The sequence below is a fragment of the Eleutherodactylus coqui genome, chromosome 13 (genome assembly GCF_035609145.1).
Source record: "Eleutherodactylus coqui strain aEleCoq1 chromosome 13, aEleCoq1.hap1, whole genome shotgun sequence".
Lineage (NCBI taxonomy): Eukaryota > Metazoa > Chordata > Amphibia > Anura > Eleutherodactylidae > Eleutherodactylus > Eleutherodactylus coqui.
The window spans coordinates 44991385-45017728 of NC_089849.1; the positions used below are offsets into that span (position 1 = coordinate 44991385).

Here is a 26344-nt window from a genome sequence, read left to right on the forward strand (position 1 = left end):
AGGGGGAAGGAGTTTAGCTGCATCCAATGCTGGGAAACGAAGACTGCTTCTATTTAATCAATAATAGTCTTTTTTCACGGATACACCACAGCGGCTCGTCTGAATGGATGAGAAAACACGGCTAAAGCTCAGGCCTTGATTGCGGCTATTCTTCATTCATGCGATTTTTAGTCGCGATCGGCTGAGCGTAAAAACGCATACAGACATGTGACTGAGGCCTAATATATTATCACTACATTCACACATAGAAAGTTTCAGTCGACTCCAGCAACTCCTCGGTGCACTATCTTGGCATTATTATTTTGTCAATGACTGTATATATATATATATATATATATATATATATATATATATATATATCAGATTAATTATTTCTATTAACTTTCAATATGTGTATGTATTTATATACTGACCCTGTGCATCTCCTTCTGCCGCTGCTCATGTTACCGGCAGAATCCCAGAGCTGCCGGTAATCTGAGGAGTTACTTCCTGCACATGTTGCAGAACGCGCAGCACACTGCATCACAAACACACACTTCGAAATAAATATGCTCACCGCACAAAATGCCTTCCAGCAAAGACACATGCTCGAAGAAACAAACACAAATGACCCTGTATAACTACAGTAACCACCACAGCGCTTTCTATGGAAGACCACCTAATGCCTACAACATAGCGTTATGTAGGACCCGTCACACTGCCATTTATAAATCAACTCAAAGAGCATTTCAATAGAGAGCCAGACAAATCACCCCGTCCATAAATTGTCAGATGGTTCTGTCTTCTATTCTTTTCTTTGTTCTATCTCTTTCTGGGAAAGCTGGGTGATCCCAGTCACAACTACTTGTATCAAACTTTGCTGCACTGCTGAACATCAAATTAGCAATCATATTATATCCTCCGCTCGAGTATAGGAGAATCTCTAGGCAGATCTGCCATTCAGGACTGTAGAAAAGTTGTAACCATAAAGTTTCACTTTGATTTCCCAGAATCAGTCTGGGCTGAATAAAGTTTTTAACAACTTTACAAATGGCTTTATAGTCACTGAAAGTTGTTAGATGTTCAGCATTATGAGTATTTGTGTTTGTAAGAACTTTTTTTTGTAGCATGTGAATAAATCATAACCCAAAAATGTATCTGCTTGCCTTTATCTGTGCAGTATATAGGGTGTATATGTCTTTAAGGCACAGTCACTTCACAGGTCCCACTGTAGGCAGTAGGGGGTGACATGAACCAATCAGTGATCAGTCAATTTTGCTATGATAAAAGCTTGATATCAGAGAGGCAGAGACACGAGAACCACATGACAAGCAGTGACTGAGAAGAGTGACTGACAGATTAAGACGTTTCCAAGACAAGTGGCGATGAGTGCAGACAACTAGTGACATGGTAGGAAGCTCAGTCACACTAATGTTCTAGGAGGGTTGGGAAAGAAACTAGGGGTCAGACACTTTAGGGGTAGAAGAATGTGTGAAAGTTAGAGGGACTGAGTTGGCAAGTGCCAAAGTGATGGGCAGATACTGACAGATGTATTTAGGGTGAGGAAGGGCTGGCACCAAACATACACATACAACACGCACGTGACCCTTGTGTGACATCCACCTGGTGTGACATTGACACCGAAGGAGTAGCTCTGAGATAGTTCCATGGATGCAGTGGAGCATTACATGTCAGAATGCATAGAGAAACTCAGATGCACAGTCTGTCAGCAGAGCACCCCATGCAGAGCGCACCAGAGCTGCAGAGCACTTTGAAGATGCCAAACATGTTGCGGATGCAGAACATAGACCTGCAGAGCCTAACCGGTATCCAGAGCAAGACCGAAATGCAAACTTCAGTGGACATACGGAGCGCAGGTGAAATACAAAGTGCGACGAGGATCCAAAGCGGGACGGATGTGCAGAGCACGGTGAGAAAAAAAGTGAGGCTGCAAAGTGAAAAACTTACCCTGACCCCTCAAGAGCTGCAGAATATGCCAACGGCCCAACAGAACAAATATGAACATGCTGGTTCCAGAGATGAAAACCTACCTCCCAGTTACCCCTACCCCCATGGTGCTCGCCACTTACCCCACGCCAACTGCTCCTATAGCCAGGAATATGATGCGGAAGATGCTGAAAGTTATTCCCAAGGCGATGGACATCTATCATACTCCTTACCCCTCCCACAGTCCTTCACTCGCACCCCAAGTCCAGGGTGCCAAAAGTCAGAAAAGGTGCAAGTGACCTTAGCTAACTACACCTTATGGGACAAATTTCACAAGCATCAGACAGAGATGATCATCACAAAGCAGGGCAGGTAAGAAATTGTTGTCATTATGTCAACTAGATGTGGTTCAAAAATAAGTACATAGAATTAGTAATACAAAAAGACAAAAATATAGAATGCGATGGAGGAAAAAGCAGAAAATGACTATAATGCTAATTTCCGCCGCACAGACCGAAAAACAGCACTATCACTATCAACACCATCTACAACACAACGCATAGACACAACAATAACAGGAGATGAAAAGATGCCATCACAAATGCATCAAAAACACTCATACAATGATGACACAAGACTTCAGGTCTAGCGGGTTAGGAGGTGCATCATGTTTAGTCTGGTTGGTGTCTATCGAGCCGTTCGGCTGGCATGTTTTAATATGTTTATACAGGAGCGTATAATATTCTTCTATAGCAATGGAGTCTATATTCTAGGCCTAAAATATTTTGGTTCTGTTGGTTTATTTAGATATTTTGATTGAGATAGATAGATAGATAGATAGATAGATAGATAGATAGATAGATAGATAGATAGATAGATAGATATGAGATAGATAGATAGATAGATAGATAGGAGATAGATAGATAGATATGAGATAGATAGATAGATAGATAGATAGATAGATAGATAGATAGATAGATAGATAGATAGATAGATAGATAGATAGATAGATAAATATATAGATATTAGATAGATAGATATGAGATGGATAGATAGATAAATAGATATTAGATAGATAGATATGAGATAGATAGATAGATAAATAGATAGATATTAGATAGATAGATATGAGATAGATAGACATACAGATAGATAGATAGATAGATAAATAGATAGATATTAGATAGATAGATATGAGATAGATAGATATGAGATAGATGTATATGAGATAGATAGATATGAGATAGATATGAGATAGATAGATATGAGATAGATAGATAGATAGATATGAGATAGATAGATAGATATGAGATAGATGTATATGAGATAGATAGATATGAGATAGATAGATATGAGATAGATAGATAGATAGATAAATAGATAGATATGAGATAGATGTATATGAGATAGATAGATAATCATGTGTCTTGACAGTATAAACAACTTTTTCCAAAGTATTGCGGTATACTTCGGTATATCATAACTAGAATTTTTGGACTGTAAGCCTGCGTATACCGTAGTACATACAGATGTAGCAATGTTTAATGTTAGGATAACTTTCTGTGCCACAGTTTGCTCCCCTTTCAATTGCTGTATATTGGCTTTGGCTTTACTAAGATTCCAATTGTTTTTGAATGTCACAGAACATTATCCCGGTAAAGTTAAACTTTGCTCCACTTGTAGTCTACTAGATATTTCAAACGTCTTATCAATATTTTAGAAATATATTGCAAACTGTTAAAAGCAATTCTACAAAATGTTCCGTTCCAACAAAGACGTCCTACTATCCTGTGATACTCCTGTGCTTGCTGGTCAGATACCACTGGAATATGAGGACTGGAAGAATATCCATGGGCCTCACACCAAATAATATATGTTATACAGTTTCTATATAAGTGGTTATTATTGTAGTGGCCTTCCAACTCTGGGAAAGAACTTATATCATATAGGAAAGTGTAAAATATAAGGCTCGTTCTGTAAAATGATACAGAAGCACACGTGTGAACTAATGAAAAAACGGAAAAAAATGGCTGCAATTACATGGCTGTTTTTTGTCATTTCCGTGCTAATAATCTTTGGGTTTCACATGACTCATTATTTTCTGCATGTTGCACAATAAGCTATCTGTATCCATCTGAAAATCTATTTCAGATTTGGAATGCATCTGTCATTGTCTACCAGGTATTATCAAACTAAAATATATAACATAATATACCGAGTCTATTGGAGTCCCACCCGATCCTGTGGATACGGGGTCACTTGATTTTATGGTAAAACCCCTTTGAGTGATTCGCCTAAATGTTACTAAGCATCAAACATGGAAAAAAAATCGTCACAGAAAAATGGTCAAAATGATTCAAAAGAGTATAGAAATGAAAATGGAATAACAGAAAAACCTGATGACCCCAAAAATGGCTGCTTTCTGCATTACAATCTACTGGAGGAGAAAGCCGTGCCCAGGCCTCCCTTTCCACTTTCAGATCCTTTTCCATTTTCCCCCTTCGGCCCAGTTTCATACAAGTGTAATAAATGATATTGCAACTATATGCCATTAGTATTTCATCATTGTTTGATGTGTATTTGCATCCATATTTGTGTCATTGGTTGTATGAATGCAAATAGGAGGCAAAAATCAGCCCAAAATAGGTCATACTGCATTTTTGAAAATATGGCCATGTGAATAGATACATAGATTGACATTAGCGCTGTATTTGGGTCCACAGAACATGGATCATATAGGGAGTTAAAATACGCGCGGCCTCAGCTGACTCCAACACTTTGATGTCAAAATGTCCCAATTTGTGTTCCACCTTATATTACTAATGTAGCACTATATAATTCAACTTGCTAGGCAATAGAGTAGCAATAGAGGGACAGACGCGGAGGCCCTGATATACACACATATACATAAATATATACACTTAATTATGTACATGCCAATAGAGCTGCTTATAATGATGCAACAGTCATCGGAGGTTCAAGCCGTGTCACTGTTAGCATGTGCCATAGACTATATATACTGTTAATGAATATTAAATGTACTGATATAGCAAAAGTTTAAGGCTGGTTACAGAGAAGGGGATTTAAACACCTCCATAATACAGATCCGTATGACAGACGATATTACAACCGTATATTATCAGTATTTGCCTCCATATTGGTTTCATTTTCTACTATAAATACGCTCATCTGAAAGTCCCCTAACCCAATGATGATAATTTGCTGCAGCAAAAAAAAGCCATTGAAAGGGCCAAAAAAATAGTTCTGCGCCACAGTTTATTCATTGCGTTATCAAGCTAAACGTTTGCGCCATCTCTAACGTTCGCCTGATATTTTATAATGTTATCTACTACTGCTCTACGGTGCTTGTTACATCCGATATATAGATGCGCTGTTCCCTCTAAGCTGGGCACTCCAGAATGGGGAGAATTAAAACAGCATATTAATGAGTATTAACGAGCCCAATAACAGCTCTATCTGCCGGGTTTGGAACTTTTAACTCCATCAGTTCCAAAGCGCTCAGCTTAAATGTATAAATGACTTTGTGACAATATTCCAAAATTGAAACGGTGGATTCACAAAGTTGCTGCCTTGCTTTGGGTCGTTATTCGGCAGGTAAATGGTTAAGGCCAGTTCCAGACAAGCGGATTGAAATACGTCCGGAAATACAGATCCAGATATTACGGACGTGTTACAAAGGGCATTACAAATGTATGTCGTCAGGATTTGCCTCTGTATATTTTATTTTCTACATGGGCAAATACTGATCCGCATTTACCAACAGAAAAGAATTGCAATGTGGAGGGTAAAACACAAAAAAAATAGGTCATGCTGCTTTTTTGAAAAGTGGTCGTAAAAAATAGTTACATTAGCTCTATATTACGGTCCCTAAAACATGGACCAATTATGGAGCTGAAATATGCTTGTCTGAAAGCCACCTAATAGATATGCGTAAGGCCTTGTTCACAGATTATGAGCTCCATCACAGCTTACACTAAAAATTGCGCAACACGACGCATTATGTTTACAGGTAAAACGCTGGACACCATGAAGGAAACCTGACGGCTGGTATTATTTGGAGCCCATTGGTGTTCAACATATGAGGGATCCGACACTGCCATCACTTTCATTGTTCTGCTCCTATAACGGCGTAGAGCAATGGAAGGGTGAATATCAACGTGAATGAGGCCTGACAAAAAGTGGGTGTTTGACTTATCAATAAATAGATGGCTGTCGCCGTAATCTGTTCTCCAAGAATACTGTATATTTTTGTATAAATTAATATTTACTCTCGTAATTTTTAACGTTTTTTCTTGTTCTTGATCTTGTCTGACTTCATATCTACTAAGCACCATAGGGTCAAAATGTGCATAGATCTTCCATTAGTGTAATATATATATATATATATATATATATATATATATATATATATATATATATATATATATATATATATACATATAATAGCATGGTACTTGGTCATTGCAGCCGGATCCTCCACTTGCAGAAATCTACAGATGTAGTAAACATTACTTGAAGCAGACTTTAAATTTACTTTTAGCACAACGAATGCCATTGTAGAAGCCAAATAAAAGTTTGCCGTATCTATCTAATCAACACATTAAGTTTCAATTTAACAGCTGCTACATCTGTAAGTTTACTTTTATGCTCAGGACGTGGACATAGGAGCCAGGTTGTAAATGTACCCAAAGATTTGTTGTACTGGGACCTAACCTCAAGATATTGGTGGGACACTAAAACAAGGGCAGGGTGGCCCCAGTAGTGATTTACCAGCTGCTAAAGTCTACAGTACAGTATTCTTCTCATCCCTAAACATGTCGGATTATATATAAAGTTTCCATATTGTTGGCTTGTGCTGCATGGTTACAAAGTCTCACAGTGATTCGTAAGATTGGTGCAGTATCACTTTGTACGTTGTGAATTGTGAAGGCATTTGGATGTGTAGGCGGTAATGAGCACTAAGTAAGTGAGACTATGCAGAAGAGTTTGGTTGCTTTAAATTGAATGGAAATTAGTAGAAATGCAAACAGCTAAGATGAAAAACACATACATTCTGAAAAATATATACCCCTACGTTCAAACAAACTTCCTTGTGGTTTAGTGGTTTGGACACAGCTATACCCTTCTGCTGTATGTGATCTTCTGAGTATGTGGACACTTTAGAATAGCAGTCTGTATGGCAGGTGAGGCAAAACATGGTCCATATCAGAAAAAGGTGATGAAATGGAGATAGATAGATAGATAGATATGAGATAGATAGATAGATAGATAGATATGAGATAGATAGATAGATAGATAGATAGATAGATAGATAGGTGATAGATAGGTGATAGATAGATAGATAGATAGATAGATAGATAGATAGATAGATAGATAGATAGATAGATAGATAGATAGATAGATCTTCTCCCTTTATGGTCTGTTGACAATGCAGTTTTAAACCTGTTTGCACAGCCCCTGTATGGTGACACACTGAGTCCATAGAATGCCACATTACGAAGTCAGAGGCATTTCATGTGCCACTGTATAATGCATTGCATTCTCTCCACTGTTGTGTACTGCAGCATGTGATGAAAAATGCCACAATTTTATTTTTTCACAGATTAATACAAACAAAAGAATCTGCATGGCTTTATATGAAATAAGATGTATACAGAGGTAGAGTATGGGCCCATAGCCTTCTGTAGGATCAACAGTGGGTCTGGGTCTAGGAACGCAGCATAAATCCATTCGTGGGCATTAGCCCTTACAGTTGAGGGGTCTGGGTGTTGTGTCCATATTACAGTTGAGGGGTTAATAGCTGCGTTATTCCACCACAGAATTACGCCGCAGGGAACGCGGCATAAATCCGTCCATGGGCATTAGCCCTTACAGTTAAGGGGTCTGGGTTTGTGTCCATATTACAGTTAAGGGGTCTGGGTGTTGTGTCCATATTGCAGTTGAGGGGTCTGGGCAGAGGCGCAACTTGAAGCTCCTGGGCCCCAATGCAAAACCTGTAACAGGGCCCCCAACTATAATGCTTTATTCATAGTACTGGGCTCTCTATATGGAGAAAAGAGGCATTATGGGCCCCCTTGGGCTCCTGGGCCCGGTTGCAACCGCATCCCCTGCATCCCCTATAGTTGCACCAGTGGGTTTGGGTGTTGTGTCCATATTATGACAGAGAGGTCTGGGTGTTGTGCCCATGTTGCAGTTGAGGGGTTTTGGTGTTGTTTCCATATTACAGTTGAGGGGTCTGGGTGTTGTGTCCATAGTACAGCTGAGGGTTCTGGGTGTTGTGTCCATATTATGACAGAGAGGTCTGGGTGTTGTGTTCATATTACAGCTGAGGGTTCTGGGTGTTGTGTCCATATTATAGTTGAGGGGTCTGGGTGTTGTGTTCATATTACTGCTGAAGGGGCCTGGGTGTTGTGTCCATATTATAGTTGAGGGGTCTGGGTTTGTGTCCATATTATAACATAGGGGCCTGGGTGTCCATATTACTGTGGAGAAGCCTGGGTGTTGTGTCCATATTACTGTGGAAAGGTCTGGGTGTTGTGTCCATATTACTGTGGAGAGGCCTGGGTGTTGTGTCCATATTACAGCTGAGAGGTCTGGGTGTTGTGTCCATATTATAACAGAGAGGTCTAGGTGTTGTGTCCGTATTATAGTTGAGGGGTCTGAGTTTGTGTCCAAATTACAACGTAGGGGCCTGGGTCTTGTGTCCATATTACAGTTGAGGGGTCTGGGTGTTGCGTCTATATTATGACAGAGAGGTCTGGGTGTTGTGTCCATGGGGGTCCACGTGCTGTGTTCATGTTACAGCTCAGGGGTCTGAGTGTTATTCCATATTATAACAGAGAGGTTTGGGCATTGTGTCCGTATTACAGCTACGGGAAGCCAGCGTTATGTTTGCTCATGTTTGGATGCTTTTCATAACCTGACAATAGTTAGGGCTTACAAACAAAACATATTAATTGTGCTTCTCAATATAACTAAAAAAAACATAAAATCCACTCTTTGTCAAACACTCCAGCCTAGAAGGAGTTGTAGTTTTGCTGAAAAAGTCAGCATGCAGTTACATCTTAGACAGATATACAAATGATCAGAGTTGTGGTGTGATTAGATGAACGGTCTTGTCACATGAGGCCCTAAAAGTAGTTCCACCCATGGCCTATTAAAAGGCTCTCATGGACTCCTTGTGTGTAGTGACCTCTTCTTCCGCTTGTGTAGAGCTTGTTGACCACTAGACGCCTCTACGACGCAGAGAAGATATTTCATCTGGTTATCAGAGTTTGCGAGGGAAGCATTATTTGAATGTGAGAAGCTGGATGGTCGTATTGATGAATTGTCCCACACTGGGCCGTTGTGACCAGACTGTTAGGAGGTTTTGGGACCAGTGGATGCATGAGGGCACACAAGATGACCAGGCTCAAGATGCCCTGAATAGACCACCAGTAGAGAGGATCATCTGATCATCCAATAGGCATGAGCAGCTCCAAATGTTTCTTTGTCCACCATCCAGAGACAGGTGCCACCATCTTTACACCCCTGTGTCTGTCAGAACCATTTCCAGGTGCTTGGCTAAAGGACATTTGGTCTCATGGTACCCATTAGGTGTACTGCGTTTGACACCCATCGTCCCCTCCGTTTGCAGTTGGTGTTGTGAATGACGAAACTGGACTGCTACAGCGTGTAACTGGGTTGTCTTCAGTGATCAATCCAGCTTTAGTTTTGGCACAGACGACGGCCGTGTTCATATCTGGAGACCTCGGGGTGAGTGCCGCAATTCTGACTTTGCTGTGCAGCGGCATACTGCCCCCACTGCTGGTGTGATGGTCTGGGGTCCATCGCATACAACAGTCGGTCACCTCTAGTAGTGATACAAGGGATAATGACAGCTCAGCGATAAGTTCAGGACATCCTGCAGCCACATGTGTTCCTCTCATGGCGGCTTCCAAGAGGCATTTTCCAGCAGGTTAATGCTCGGCCGCATGCAGCAAGGGGGTCACGGAAATGTCTCCACAACATTGTCACACCTATTCAAGCTAGAGGTGGTACAACACGGTACTAGAGCCTCCATACCCAGCCGTATCACATCTTGTATCCAAGCTAGAGGCGGTATAACTGGGTACTGGAGCATCCATGCCCGTCCGTATCACATCTTGTATCCAAGCTGGAGGTGGTACAACATGGTACTAGAGCCTCCATACCCAGCCGTATCACATCTTGTATCCAAGCTAGAGGCGGTATAACTGGGTACTGGAGCATCCATGCCCGTCCGTATCAAATCTTGCATATAAGCTAGAGGTGGTACATCAGGATACTAGAGCCTCCCTTCAAGGGGTCCGTTTTCCACAAGAAATGGTCCTTTTGCCCTGATACAGTAATCACTCACTTATATCAACATTACAATCACATGTAAAAAGTTTCATGTGATTCCAACAACTCCTTCTGGGTGATTTATATATTTTTTGACAATGAGTGTATTTGTCGTTACTAAGGCAACACCCCAAATTAAGGCGTTCACACAATCACTTTATTTTTACTTTTAACGCTATAAATAGGGCTATGATTTCCTTCTCAGTATACTTCTCACTTTTTATAGATGGTGTAAAAAGTTTTTTTTAACACTTTCATTTCTTTCTCAGGCTCACCCTGTTTGTCCACAATAGCTGTCTTGTCTTGTAGTCATTGGTTCCGTTATCCCTTTATAGAAGAATTCACTAAACCAATATTACCCTGAGCCGCTTCTAAGATCTGTTTCTAGAAGGTCTAGTTTGCAGATGGCGAGAGAAATCAATAGTTAACATGCCATGATCCCGTACATAACTTGGCATTCGCGCTTCCTGGTGGATTAAATAATGATTTGTGATTACACCTGCCGCTGCACTCTTCCGTTAAGTAAAATAAGATCGACTAGTAATTCCTTTCTCAAGACTGCGCTGCCTGGAACTTAAAGGGAATCGGTCTTATCCATTTTCTGGAACTTTATACAATAAGTGGAGATATATTTCACTAGAAAACGATATAGCAGAACGGAGTGTACAAACACATGTAGTCTAATTCTGAGCCTGAGCCGGGGTTCTCAGGATGCATGGCTCACACAGGAGAGCAGTCAGGAGATGCACCGCTTGTCCAACTGTTGTCATTAGAAAGTGGAGGGTGCAGTACAATACATTGTATTCAGATGCAGCAGAGCTGTAAAAAAACAGTTACGTTATCGCAATATTTAAAATTGCAAAGAATTAACCCATCACACGCCATGGGAGTGCGATATGATTTATTCACACACTCATAGGAAATAATGGGCGATTCTTGAATATGAATTGCACAAAAATTGGACATGCTGTCTTTTTCTATCTCGGTCCGAGAGAAAAATCGCCCATGTGTATAAAACCATACAAAATAATGGGTGCTCTACTTGTGAGGGTTCCATCCATATTGCATCGCCAGAATGATATTGCGCTTGTGATTTTACTGCGATTGCGAAGCATTGTGCGAGTAAAGCACATAGCTGCACATACGATTTTCACACACATGAAAACAGCTCATGTAGAGCCAATACTAATAATACAAAAAATGCTTTGCATTCATATGCAAATCGCATGGCATGTGAGTGTGATCCAATTTTTTCCCCACACCCACAGGCTATTATTGTAAGGCGAAGACAGTGAGCCTTTAGTATCATTACTAGTAAATATATTAATGTCCAGTTAGTCATTTTACACCCCGGTTGTGCTGGCTCTAATCTACCCAGAGTATGAATTCTTTTAATGGATGGTTTAACATTCAGCTAAATTTACGCAATTCCCTATGTAAATGCAAACATATATAGTGTGATGAACCAGACCTGCAAGGTCGCACACTACAGAACCATGTATAGTACATGACTCTGTACTACATGTGCCGCCATATACAGTATTTATATGAGCTGCAGGAATAATAACTACAGCCTAAGTATACTTCCACTACACAAAGAAGTTTTGTAGGGAACATTTCCAGTTTCTTATAGTTGTGCAACTTTTGTAATAGTTGAGCGGGGGCCTGCTGTGCACCCTGGTTCTCTTCTGCACATACCATCCCTCCCTCTTTGCACCTCTTTGCAGAAAGTATGTGCTTTAGATCTTGTGGTCGGAGGCCGCTCTTTACTTACAAACAACAGTAAACTGGAGGGGTCCAACTCCAATCGTTGGGGTCCCACAGCACTGCTATAGCCACTTTGAGAATGTATATGTGTATATTTGTAAATGTGTGTAATATGTGTATATGACTTTAAATGTGTTAATTAGATGTCTATGCTATCTAACTCTGCATGACTTTGCAGAATTTACCCTAGCCTACTCATCATGCCTGTCAGTCACCCCTAGCTAGCCTGGGATTAGATAGTGAGCTTTCCCCTAGCTCAGGATTGGGTGATTGGAAGAGTATAAAAGATAGAGAATTGGGTGGAGTTAGTGAGTCTAGTCCAGGGGAGCCTGAGAGAGACCGGGGAACTAAGAGAAGACCTTACCGCTCATCAGAAGTAGTCAAGTCCCGGAGTGAAGAGCTCCGTGAGATAGAGACCGGGGAGGAACTAGGAAAACATCTACAACAGTCAGTGCAATGGGAAGTTGGCTTTCTAAATGTGAGTACTAAAATACCAGAATTGTTAGCAAGAACAGAAGAGGAAGGAGAGAGAGGGAGAGGAAAAACTGAGAGGAGATCAAGTTAGCAAGTGATATTTAAGGCAATAGTCAAAGCCATGGAGGAAAGCTGGAAATTTGCAGATGCAATGTCTTGTATCAATTTCCTGAGGAAAGTTCAGAAGCAAATCAATATCTACAAAATGTAATTCAAAGTGTTCATCTGCTCGAGTGAATTTAATGCAATCGGTGTCATCACTGCAGCCTCGTGTACTCTCTCCCTCTCCATGCAATAAAGAGTTAAATTGTTTGTTCATCTAAAGTCTGTTGCCTGGAGTCTCTTCCCATCATCAGCATACTGCACTGAGGTACCCCACTTAACGCTCCAGGAGCAAGGACTACTACTCCCACTTCTGTTTAGTTATCCACTTTTTATATTTATTGTTTTTGTTTGGAATGGGTCCCTACCCATATACAGACTGGTGTCACGACAAACTACCATCTTCCCCTACCCAACTCCACAGGTATTATTTATACCACTGGCTTAAGTAGGTCCAGTAGACCACCATTTTTACCATCTTCCAGGAGGAGCAGTAGAGCCACTATGACTACCACCTTATTTCTGCCCCGCTGCTTAAACGCCTCCTAGGTCTGGGTTACTACAAATGTAGAGAAACAATTCCTATGGGAAACCATTAGGCTGGCCCTGACCAACCACTTGGCCCCCAAGAATAGTCAGGCTCACGCCTCACTACCTTATATGGGCATCTTCCTCCTCCCCCAAGCTCCTGCATGAAAGTCCGCCGCACTCCTGCTCAACCTCCCCACAGCCTAAACTTTGCCATCCACAGCAGTACCACGAGACGCTGAGCACTGCTGACTTTCACCCCCGGGTAGGTGCACACGCCTAGCTTTACCATCAACAGCAACACCGCGAAGCCTCATTCCCATTGCAGTGCCGCAACTCCGCTTAGCTCGCCCTTTTCTACAAAGGGTTTACAGAAGTCTGGCAAGAAAAACAATGCCAGTTATACAATCTGCGTCCTTGTGTTGTGTGACCTCAACTACCTGGGTACCTCTTCTTATCCTTCCAGGTAGTGTTCAGTCTCGGAGGATAGTCTTGTAACAAATCCACATCAAAATCCACATGAAAAACATGAGGATTTTGTGGCAGGTTTCTCCATTGGGTAAAGTCATGCCACATGTTAATCCAACCTGAACGGGTTGTTTTCTGCAGGTGTAGTGGCCCAGAGTTTGTGTGTCTTTAGAGTAGCTGTAGTTTTGTTTTGTGTAACCTGTCTTGTGTGTACTTGTGTTATGTGTAAGTGCTTAAAAATCTGTGTTGCGGTAAGTTTGCCTCACCTAACTTGTGTGTTGTGTGTGGTCTCGTGGGAGTTAAGGAGTAGTTGGGGGGCAGAGTCTAGAGAGAGAGAGAGGCGTGTGCAGAGATGTAGTCTGTGGAGGAGGACGTGTCAGCGGGAGGTTGAAGCTCGATTTTGCTTCTGCCTGCGCAGAGCCGTGGGCCTATCTCATTTGCCGTGGGATATCTCCCCTTCGGGGACTAAAGCTTACAGTGATGCCTCCTGCTAGGACCAAAACAAGAGGAGTAATTAGCTGACAAGAAAAGGCAAGAGTTGTGTGTTGACCCACCATGTGAGGAGTGTACCTCCAGGGATCATCTATCAGATAACTTGGACTGAGGACACCTAGAATCGAGAAAGAAAACATGCGTGTGTGTAACAGAAGTGAAACATAAGGAAGGTTGCCAGAAGTGTTGTGTCTGAAACTGTCCATTTGATGTATTCTTGGAAATGAAAGTTGGATTCCATGAGTAAAAAAAGTGTACCTCCAGTTTTGAAAATGATCTTTGTCTGTGGACTCTTTCTCTTGGACATCTTTTATAGGAGTGTGGTTCCGGCTACTTTTCCGTGGTCTACCCTGTATAACGGTAAAATTGTACTGGTTTGGTTCATATACTGTCCTAATTCTGGTGATGTACATTGTGCCTCCGGAGGTTTTAGGGGGGCTGTGTTCAGCCTGTAATTTATTAGAGATAGTGTGGTTGGCTTCATTGTACTTATTATTCACAGGGATAGATTGGGTTTATGTATTACAGCACCCTACAGATGTTCGTTTATGTACATATATAGGCATATATGTTGGTGCTCTTCTGGTTGTAGGTTTAAAGGGCTTCTCTAGGCAAACACTATTGATGACATATCCTTAGGAGCAGGTCGTCAGGGATCCGCCGCTCAACATCCCCACCGATAAGAGCTACTGTCACCCAACCCGAACATATATAATGCAGTCCATTCGGCGGGGGCCGGATTAGGTTTTGCAGCGCTCTCCCATTGAAGTGAAGGAAAAAGAGCTGCAATACCAAACTGGACCACTGCCAAATGGACAGCACTATAAGCTCTCCAGCCAGCTGACAGCAGCATCAATCAGCTAACCAGTAAGGGTCTCAAACAGCAGACCACCAGCAATTTGCTATTAACCCCTTCAGGTTACCTACACACAGGCGAGCGCGATATTGTGCAGAGAAACTCATCCTGATATTGCACTCTTGAACATGCGATTTACCCATGGATGCGAGGCGATTTTAAGTCAAAAACGCGTCGCGTTACACCTTGTGGGAGTCATGCAATGTGTTATAGGACCCATTGAAATCAATAGGTGATGCATTCCGAGGATGCTGCAAATTTTTCCCTTCGCTCATATATATGACTCCATTCAAAAGAATGGAGTTCATATTTACGCAAGACTTGTGCGTCTTGCCATGCACAAATCTCGCGCGAGTTTCCTGGCTGTGTAACAGCGGCCTTAAAGGGATTGTGGTAAGAGCACATTTCTTGTTCATATGCCCCATTAGGTTACATGAGCATCATGCTCATCATTTTCACAGTCGGGACCCCCCTCTATGACCTAGAACAGAGAGGCGCGATTCAGTAAGAGTGGCTCTCGTTCTGGCGAACCATCTGCCATCCTGGTATTAGGACAGCCGTTCGGGGATATTGCTTGCCTGTAAATCCACATTTTGCCTGCAGCGACTCCTGCAGGGGAAATGTTTAGCTAGCTGGTTGTGGCTTCCTCTAGCAAAATCAGCTGATTACTTGGGGTGCCATAAGCAGGACAGGACAGGGGCGATCAGCCATTCACCTTCGGGCCGGCGTTCTGGGAGCGGTTGTGCATCTTGGCAAAACCCCTTTAAATTTTGAAGACCTATTCTTAGGTCATCAATATCAGTTAAGAATGCACCCCTTCAGCCTAGGATGTCACGTGGGCTTTCCGTCCAATTCAAGTAGATGGAATTGAGCAGCATTATCAGACACAGGCGCTATGCAATGTACGGTGCTGCTCCTGGTAGACAATGAAGAGGCTGCATCACTTATCTGAACGCCGCAGCCTCTTCGAACAGTCAATTGGCCATGTTGCAGGAAGTTGGACCTCACCGATCTGAGAAAAGTCCTTCCATAAATTCATTAGTGTTACTTAGCAAGGCTGATGTTCCGCTATACTTTTTCTAGAATGGACAATAACATAGATAAAGTCACAGCTAGGTAGGTCATTACTTACGCCAGGTTGTCCCTAGTTGCAGTTGGCACATCTTTGGTAACATTAGACTGATAAAGGAGGTGAAATGACAAAGACACCATAGAAGTAGCTTCTATAGGACCAGTGAAAAGAGGGGTTCCAATGCCTTGTTGTAGGGAGGACAAGCCTTGGTGCATGCTACAAAAACGGCGGTCCGTACAAGCAGGTTTCTGAAAGTGAACCAGCACCCGGGTTCCCCTTGCTTTGTCCACGCTCCTACTGTAATATATGTTCTGATATACGCCAATTTATATGTCAGTTGTAGTTCTGATCCAGTCATTGTCTATAGGATTTCAGTGGTTTACGTGGCATCTTCTCTTAGGCTACCAGGCTTCTGTTTAAATTTCTTTCAAACAGCACACAGAGCCTTAGTATTCTATGGTGTAACAAGCACTACCACGTTGTTACACGCAGACATGCCTTGCATTAAAAAACTCATTGCACGCACTTTTCTGATCCACTTTATGGATGAAACTCACTCATTCAAGTCAATAGGGATAGAGAAAAATGGATAACAAGAGTTAAAAACAAAACGGACACACGGAGCAAACATGGAGGCAACAGATGTGCACAAAGATGGAAAAAACTGTCATTTTTTGCAGATGTAACAGACTTTTTTTTTACTGTAAATCTGCACCTAGCCGTACATTGCCAAGGCAAAATGTGTATGATGATGAGTTTGCAAATGGGAGGTGGTATAATGCCTCTACAGCGCCACCTATTAGAAGGTAGTATTCCTGCAAGTCAGTGTCTGACCTTTTAATTGACCTTGTAACATGATTGGGAATATATAAATACACACAGAGAGATTATCATACGAATTTTGGCTGGAAATAGCGTGTTCAGGTGATGATCGGCCCATGTAGACGTTGCCGCCGGCAGGACACTGAATGAGAAATCACTAACTAGTCGGAATCGCTTGGTTTTTAGCAGAAGTAAAAATTAAGTGACTATTAGTGACATGTTTACTGTGAATGGAGGCGGGTGGGTCGGAATGATCTCCGGACCGCCCTCGCTCCATTCACAGAACTACAATCGCTACTGTGTAGAGCACAGGAACAATAGTCAGGCTACAGTGCTTATGCGCCCAAAAGTCGTCCCATTTAAAGGTACCTTAAGCCAAAGCCAGAGTCTCTTCAGGAAGTAAAGGACAACCATATGTAGACAGATTGTTTCGGGGTTTTAGCCCTTGTCAGTGTACAGTAGGTTTCTGAATGGCGGGGTAAGAAGCCTATGATGTGGGTCCAGAGGGGTAGAGTTTCTCCTTGTGGAGAAGGTGATCTCCACCAGGAGAAGCTCTACTCCTCCCGACCCACATCACAGGTCCTAGACAATGAGTTATAACATCACTAAATTTCATTGAGTAGTCTATAACTGTACTAATATCATACATCTTATGTGTTCCCTCTGACAGGCGCATGTTCCCATTCCTCAGTTACCGTGTCTCCGGCTTGGATTCTCTGGCTCAATACACTCTACATGTGGAAGTGGTTTTGGCGGACCAGAACCACTGGAGATTTCAAGGTGGAAAGTGGATCCAATGTGGCAAGGCTGAGGGCAACATGCCAGGTATTAATGCCAAGAAGAGGCTCTCAGGGTTATTTCTAAAAACTAGTTCAAGGATGAGATGGCAATAATGCCCACGCCAATATTCATGGTTGTACAATACATCCATAGGGATCTACGGACATATCCAAAAGTCATAAATGAGCATATATACAGAAACACAAGGTAATCATACCTCATAATCAGCGCATGGTTCTGTAAGCTCTCCCACAAGACGTTACATGAACATCACACAATAATAGATATTGAACTTGATGTAAAGGATATTGATGTTGGGTATAGGTGTTACCCCACCAAAAACATTCATCACCTAACCACAGGATGAGTAATAAATATCTAATCATTGGAACTCCAGGGGATTACTAGAATGGTTATCACCTGGGTTAATAGAGCAGAGGTGCATGTGTGACCACCACTCCATTCCCATCTATGGGAGGACTCAGGGAGATAGTTGAGTACATCACTCTGTGAGCTCCATAGACATTGAATGGATCAGTGGTGAGGCATGTGCACTGCTGCTTCCTTCACCTTGGAGACTCCGGGTGGCGGTTCTCGTAGTCCCAGCAGTTAGACCTCCAGCACTGTTGCCCTGTGATAAGTGTTTATAGATAACCTCTTTAAAGGCCCATTTACACACAACGATTATTGTTCAAAATTCGTTCACACAATGTCTTTTGAGTGATAATCGTTGCGTGTAAATGCTACCATCGTTAGCTTTTTGGCGGAACGCTGATTTTTAGTTTAGCATAAAAAACATTGTTCGGCTGGCCAGCTGATAGCAGGGACCACACGCTGTGATTCTCCGTAGGAGCGCTGATAACATTGTTTTCAGCTGCAGTCCCATGGGAGAACAATGGAGTTGTATGTAGATAACAGACCACCCGATGTTGTCTGCATACAGCGAATGGAGCTTAGTTTAAATGCAAATGAAGCTAATAAGCTACTAATAGGCATTAGTGCCCATTAGTAGCTATGCAAAATGATCGCTCAAAGATGTCACTCAAACTGCCTTTTGAGCAAATTTTGAGCGATCATCTTTGTGTGTAAATGGGGCTTAAGCATGGGACCTATGGCAGCTGCCCAAATATAGTGAAGAAGAATGTTGAAACCAATGAGGTTAATGTGGTAGATACACACAGTTGAGATAATATATTAAAAAATAACAAACAACAGGAAAATAATTTTTTCTATTTTTTACTTTGAATGAATCATTCTATTCCATCCAATGAATTCTGCTTCTAACCCGACCAGGAAACCGAATTTACCACCATCCCGATTCTCCCAACACTGGTGCACACTGGATGAGACAGGAGGTGACATTCAGCAAACTGAAACTGACCAACAATAAAGGGGCCTCCAGTAACCTGACGCAGGTAAGAGAGCCCACGTAATGATGTATCCAATGACCAGCCAGTGCATTAGATCCACCTGTGTAACCTTGTGTAAGCTGTGGTGTCCTGTGTGACCGGACGCCTTGCTGTCATCACCCGCAGTAACTTTCAGCCATTTGTGCTACAGTAGCTCTTCTGTGGGATTGGACCAGATTGCAGCCTTAAAGGGGCTATCCTTTAGGCAGTGCCCACCGGGGTCGTAGCGGAAGTACTGCCTCGACACCTGCGTAGTGGCCGGTGCTCATAATTGCAAGCAAATAATGGTAACTGTGCCTGTAAGTACAAGCATTGGCCACTATACAGGGGTCTCAGCAGCGTCTTGCTCCGACCCCATCGGGCGCTGCCTAAAGGATGGCCCCTTTAACTCCTCATGTGCATTAGTAAGACTTTGGCACACCATTTCATTGGTTGTCCTTTCTTGGACCACTTTTGGTAGGTACTGCCCATGACATAGCAGAAACACCCCACAAGGCATGACATTTTGGAGATGTTCTGACCCAGTCGTGTACACATCACAATTTGTCCCTTATCACAGCTGCCCAAATTCTTACACATGTTCATTTTTCATATCAAGGTGATAATATATAACTTTCACTGTGAATCATCAAAATATCCCTTTAACCCGTTTTAATGTTGTGGCTACTAACTCAGAGTATATGCATATGGCACGTACAGACTCATGTCTAATTTAGGCTCCGTTCACATCATGTTTTTATCTCCATCCGGGGGTCCTGTCACGATGTACGTATAAAATCCTGAAAACGAAAACCCTGGATGGAGACCATCTCGATCATTATAGAAAACTCGATTTTGGCAGGTTTACGTTCATTTGCGCTCTTCTGTTCCATAAATAAGAGCGCGGTAGACTGTGCTCGTCTTTCCACAGAATACACAAATAAATAGAAACCTGGAAAAACAGAGACATATTGGTCTCCATTTCATCAATTTTCTATAACGTCCGAGATAGTCTCTGTCCAGGAAATCCATCTTTGTAATTTTAACCATCCCCCGTGACGTGCCCCTGGGTGGAGACTAAAGACATATTGTGAATAGAGCCTCGGGCTGAGCTCACATCAGCGCTCTTTTATCCGTTATCAATGTTTCACACGGGCGATCTCGATTTTGCTGTAAGAAAGTTGTGGCAAGATGGCCTCTTTGTTCTCGCGATATTTGAGCGTCAACTATGCCTTTTCTTTATAGTAATCTCGTAACGCCGCGCCCGCGATAAAATTGTGTGATTTTTTTTTATCGCGAAAGTCAATAGGACTTTCTAATGTTAAAGTTGCGTCTCGTGTTTGTTGTGTTGCGATGCGATAAAAAGAAGCCTTCATAGGGAAACGCGAGGGGAAAAAAATGTAAAAATCTCACATCGCAGAAAGATACAGCATGCTGCGATTTTTTTTATCCTTTCAACATCACATCAGTGAAAACATCGCACATAGGAAGGAAACCATTGTAAATCATTGGTTTCCTAATCTGCTTTCTTACTGATTATCGTAGCAGGCGAAAATCACGTGATTTTCTCACCCTAAGGGTGAAGTCCCACCTGCATTACGGCTCAATTCAGGGCGTCCATCCCCCCAACAAAAACAAAACAGATCCGTATTTTTTCCAATTGATTTCAATGGGGTTTCTAAAAAACGGACACCAAATGGAAACTTTTCATTTGCTTTTAGTTGTTTTTTAAACCGCATTGAAATCAACTGGAAAAAACACTAATGTAGTGTTCCTGACAGCCGCAGCAGAGGATCGCGGAGTGCCTCCCATTGTTTTCAATGGAAAGACCTTGCATTTCGTGCACCTGGTACACAGTGCGATGCTGCCGTCGGCTCATTGAAAACAATGGGTGATGCGATGGCACACCCAAGTGTATGACCCCATTCAAAAGAATGGGGTTCACATCAATGCAAGATTTGTGCATTTCGCAACGGACAAATCTCACCTGTGTGAAGCCGGCCTAACAGATGCAAACTGAAGCTAAGAGATCTGCCAAAGAAAAGGACAAATGGCTTCAGTTTGCATCAGTTACACATCCGTTATGATCTGCTTTTAACGGATCCTTTTGCAGTTGTTTTGGACAGAAATGAAAGTCCTGATGGTCGGTATTTCTTTCCCATAAAAAAACGGAAACTAGACAGAACTGAAAGTTAAATGAAACTAAGTAAGTCCCGCTGAAATCAGCGGGGATTTTACTGGATTATATTGTGACCATTTTTCTGCTCTTAGGATGGAACAAAACGCCGATGTGAACCCAGCCTTACAGATCATCTATGTCCAAAGTGATCCTGATTTTGCACGCTGGTGCGAGTTGTCACTGTAGTTTATAATATAATGCACTTAAGACACGCCAAAAACTGCAGCATCCGAATATATGAGGTTGAATATTTCTCATGTATGTCAAGCTTAGGAGAAAATAGCTACAGGACGGTCATTTTAAACAAGGGGGGAATGTGTAAATGCAGCTGCAAATGGAAAGACATAACAATGGGGAGTCCATCTGCTACTATGCAGCGTCTGTACTTGCAGTTTGTGTGGATGAACTATTAATACTAGTAGTCCAATATTACAGGATTACAGGACTTTTCAGGCTTAGATCTGACATGTACTCTGACTTTACAGATGGTGGTTTTGCAGTCTCTTCACAAGTATCAGCCTCGACTCCACGTGACCCAAGTGTCAGATTCCGGCAGCCTCGAACCTCAGAGTCATACCTTCACCTTCCCAGAGACGCAATTTATAGCAGTCACCGCTTATCAAAATGCTGAAGTGAGTATGTTTTAGAAAGTCTTCATTACATTTTTTTCTCATATAGCAGTGATAATGTCCTTAAAGGGCTTGTCTGACTAAGGTAGCTGATTGGAGTGATTCTATGGGAGTCCCAAGAGTCCTCAGATGGAGCGATGGTCACACATGCTGACTACTGCTTTGTTCTTTTTGATGGGGCAATCACAGATATCCAAATTCAAGTGCTCGGCAATCTCCAGCGGTCTCATTGAAAAGAACGGAGCGGTGATGTGCATGTGCAACATTGCTGCATTTATGCAAGTACCCTCGGGACCCCTGTTCTTGGGATTGGTAGGGGTCCTAGCAGTTGAACTCACTCTGATCAGCTAGCTATCCCCTATACTGTGGATCTCTTTTGGTGCGTTAAGTCCTTTAACCCTTTAACAACACAGGACATAAATAAAGATGAGCGAACCTACTCGTTTCGAATGATTACTTGATCGAGCACCGCGATTTTCGAGTATTTCAGTACTCGGGTGCAAAGATTCGGGGGGCGCCGGGAGGCGTGACGGAGGGATAGCAGCGGGGAACAGGGGGGAGCCCTCTCTCTCCTTCTCCCCCCCACTCACCTACGGGGCCCCCCGAATCTTTTCGCCCGAGTATGGAAGTACTCGAAAATCGCGGTACTCAGGCGAAAAAGGGGCGTGGCCGAGTAGGCTCGCTCATCTCTAGACATAAACTTATTTTGTATGGAGGGGGATCGGAGCCTGATCCCACTCCATACGATGTGAGTGCAGGCTGTTTCTTACAGTTGACACTCATCAGCAACAGCCACAATCCGCATGAATGCTGATCATGGCTGTTAACCCTTTTAAATGCCACGGTCAGAAATGACAGCAGCATTTAAATCCCCTGATCAAAGTTTAGGGGTCCCGAACAGCTCCCCTGCAATACAACTGTGAGGCGCCGTTTGGTTTACATGGCAGGATGGGGCATTCGGAAGGCCTTCAGTGCTGCCACAGCTGATTGACTGTGCCGTGGCTTGGTAGAATGGCTGTCCGATCGTGGTATAATGTAATACTGTGATATTACATTAAAGTGCATGAGCAATCACACGATTGCAAGTTAAAGTTCCCTGTGGGGTCTGAAAAAAGAAAAAAAATGTTGTGTAAAAAAAACTTTTTCCCATATTTATAATTTAAAAAAAATCAAAAGAATAAAAAAAAGCATACTTGGTATCACTGGATCCCTAAAATTCAAATGTATCAAAAGAAAGCATTGTCCCACTTGGTGAATGATGTGAAAACAAGTACACAACACCAGAATTACGCTTTTTTTGGTTCCCCCGTCTCCAAGAAAAAAAATGTAATAAAAAGTGATCAAAAAGGGGTATGTACTTTAAAATGGTACCAATAGAAACTACAGGACTTCAAAAAACAAACCCTGGCACAACTATGTCAAGGGAAAAATAACGTAATGACGATCAGAAAACGACAGCAGAAAATAATTTAATTTTTTGCGAAAATTTTTGGTTTTTAAAAGTAGCACAGAAAATGGAAAAACATTAAATTTGGTATAGTTGTAATCGTACCGACTCATACAATAAGGGTATCATGTCATTTGTGCCACAGTATGTGCACCGCAAAAACAAGACCCCCCCAAAGATGGTGGAATTGCTTTTTTTTTCATTTCACTTCACTTAGAAATCAAATAGTACCATTGAAAAATACAACTCGTCCTGCAAAAAAACAAGCCCTCAGACAGCGGCGGCGATGGAGGAATAAGAGTTATGATTTTTTGAAAGCAGCGAGGAAAAAAACGAAAATGGGGAAAAAAAGGAGTTGTCTTTTAAGCGCTTCAAGACTGGAGCTGCAACCTACATCCAAAAATGACTAACTTAATGCAAAAGCAGGGCAACAAAACAAATACACAATTAAAGGCATTGTCTAATGAAGACAACCTCGGGCCTATCAGGGCACATGGAGGTCATAGCCGGAGGAGTCCTGCACTTGGGACTCCTGTTTACACTGACCGAGAAGTCAGTGAGTTGAATCATGGCAACTAGCGAGTACTAAGCGATTTCTTGCTGTGTTGGTGGCTGTGGGTACACGGATGACTTTCTCCGGAAATCACTGTTTCCAGCAATTATTCAGGCTTTTATCACCCAGTATAAAGGTAGCTTATGGAATCCTTCAAGCAGGACTTATTTTGGCACCAGGAAAGATATGGAGGTTCAGAAACAGCCCCAAAATGTGAAGAGGTAACCCTTTAGAGGTTTGGCAGCTCACCTCACCTTGATCATTTCATAGGGAAAAAATATGGTGACCGCATCTCTTCCATAAACTTACAGAACTTGGGTGTAACTTGGTGTAATGTGTCGTCCTTCATTGCAGATCACACAGCTGAAAATTGATCACAATCCATTTGCGAAAGGATTCAGGGATCATTGTGAATCACAAGTACCCAGCGGAATGATGGGGTGAGTAAGGCTACCTGTGTGTATTAGTTAGCCGACTGAGCATGTATGTGGTTTTTTTTTTACGTTGTGGGGAGAGAAAGCTGCTGCCAAATACCTCTGGCAGCGGCTTATCTCCCGAGAACAAAATGATCGGGAAGTTCAAAACCAACTGTCCTAAGGAGGCCACCATGCACATGAGATGGCTGGCCGGTCCTTGCAAAATCAGTGGGTTTGGCCACGCTATACTATTGTGTATTGCCACCTTAAAGAGAATATATCACAACTGACTTATCACCTATCCACCGCTGAGACCCCCATTGTTCCCGAGAACAGGGGTACTGTGTCCCCCTCTTCTCATCACTTCAGGTTCTCCGCACCCAGAGATGTAGAGTGTGAATAGAGCAAAGGTCATACATGTGCAGTGACACTCCATTAATTTCAATGGGGTTGATGAAAATAGCCAAGTACAAGTGCTCGACTATGTCTAGTAGTCCCATTGAATTTTGAATTCAGTGGCATTGCATATGCAGTGACACCCCCACTAATCAGACTTTTATTACTTATCCCAGTGGTGGCAAACCTGTGGCACGCAGAGCCCTCCCTGCTGGCATGCACGCCGGCGATCGCTCACCATGCTAGTGAATATTAACTGGAATGCTGCAGCTTCTGCCGGTATTCACTCAGCAGCGCTGCAAGTGACGCTTATCCTAGGTGCACAGTGTGACGTCAGTGTGCACCCGGGGTCCTCCCCCCTCCTTCCCTGACGTCTCCTCCTTGGTTCCGCGAGAGCAGAGGGGACGCACACACTTGACATCACGGTGTGCACCTGGGATCAGCGCCAGCAGCAGCACTGAGCAGAGGAGCAGTGGTGCTTCGATGAGGAGAAGGGGGTAAGTATATGGGTCTCAGGGGGGCCCCTTTATCTGTGGGGGTCACTATTACTACTGGGGCCGCAGGGGGGGGGCATCACTATTACTGCTGAGGCCACTGTGGGGGTCACTATTACTGCTAAGGCCACTGTGGGGGGTCACTATTACTACTAAGGCCACTGTGGGGGTCACTATTACTACTAAGGCCACTGTGGGGGTCACTATCACTGCTGGGGTATGTTTACACATGGCAAAAATGCTGCAGAATGTTCGCAGCATTTCCTCATCCAAAAAGCAGTCAAAATCTGCACCCTGTCTATTTTGAAACAGCCTTGTCCTTTTTATAACAAGAGTTAAATCATACATCATAAGCCCCGCCCCCTGACATGTTGGCACTTTGCGATAAATAAGTGGGTTTTAGGTTGCAGTTTCGGCACTCGGTCTCTAAAAGGTTCGCCATCACTGACCTATCCTATAGATAAGTAATCAGGATGTGATTTTGTCTCTTAAAGTATATACATAAATGAGCTGTTCCTGTCTGAATGTCAGTCCTTTTGGACTTTTCTTTGCAGTATATTTTACATGCATGGACTTCATAGGGACAATTGAAGGGTTAATGAAGCATGTCTGTGCATCCTGAAGGCCTGTAGATGTCCAACATCTGAATTTCACAATCTCTCGTTCTACAGGTTATGTATCCAGTCTGCAGGGGAGCGCCTCACCCCATCCCCAACTATCCGTTATCCTTCTTCTTACTTGCAAGACCCTCTGCAAACCACCCGCCTCTATTCTGTGGAGCAGAAGGAGCCACCACCCTGGTATTTGTCCTCACAAAGTATTGCTCCACACCGGGACTACGCACATTACGACACAAGCAAGATGGCTGCAGCCTATGCCATGAAGTGTTATTCTCAGCCAGCTCCATTAGCATATTATGCCGACACCCTGGGCTCCGCCTGGGCAGGACCCGCACAGTACCACCCCAAACCAAGCCCTGCACCCACAAGTTGGTTTCATCCCTTTTTAGACAACCGTGGAAAAGAAGAAGAGTCCAACAACTGGGGAGACCTAACAGCTTATGTCGAGGACAGCAAACGAAGGAGACTGTCACCTTACAGACCCGATGGATCTCCCCATACATGCGACAGAGACACAGACATTCCCTTTCTTGGGTTCTACAGCCAATAACAC

The 26344-nt window shown here is 42.8% G+C and overlaps 1 protein-coding gene across 1 annotated transcript; it reads left to right on the forward strand.

Annotated features, from left to right (window-relative positions):
- The first annotated feature begins 1338 nt into the window (after positions 1-1338).
- Positions 1339-26341, forward strand: TBX21 (T-box transcription factor 21). The gene is made up of 6 exons (XM_066587220.1): positions 1339-2298; positions 17560-17714; positions 18963-19084; positions 21722-21868; positions 24220-24305; positions 25843-26341. The coding sequence occupies exons 1-6, from the start codon at positions 1676-1678 to the stop codon at positions 26339-26341; spliced, it is 1632 nt and encodes a 543-aa protein (XP_066443317.1). The 5' UTR covers positions 1339-1675.
- The last annotated feature ends 3 nt before the right edge of the window (positions 26342-26344 follow it).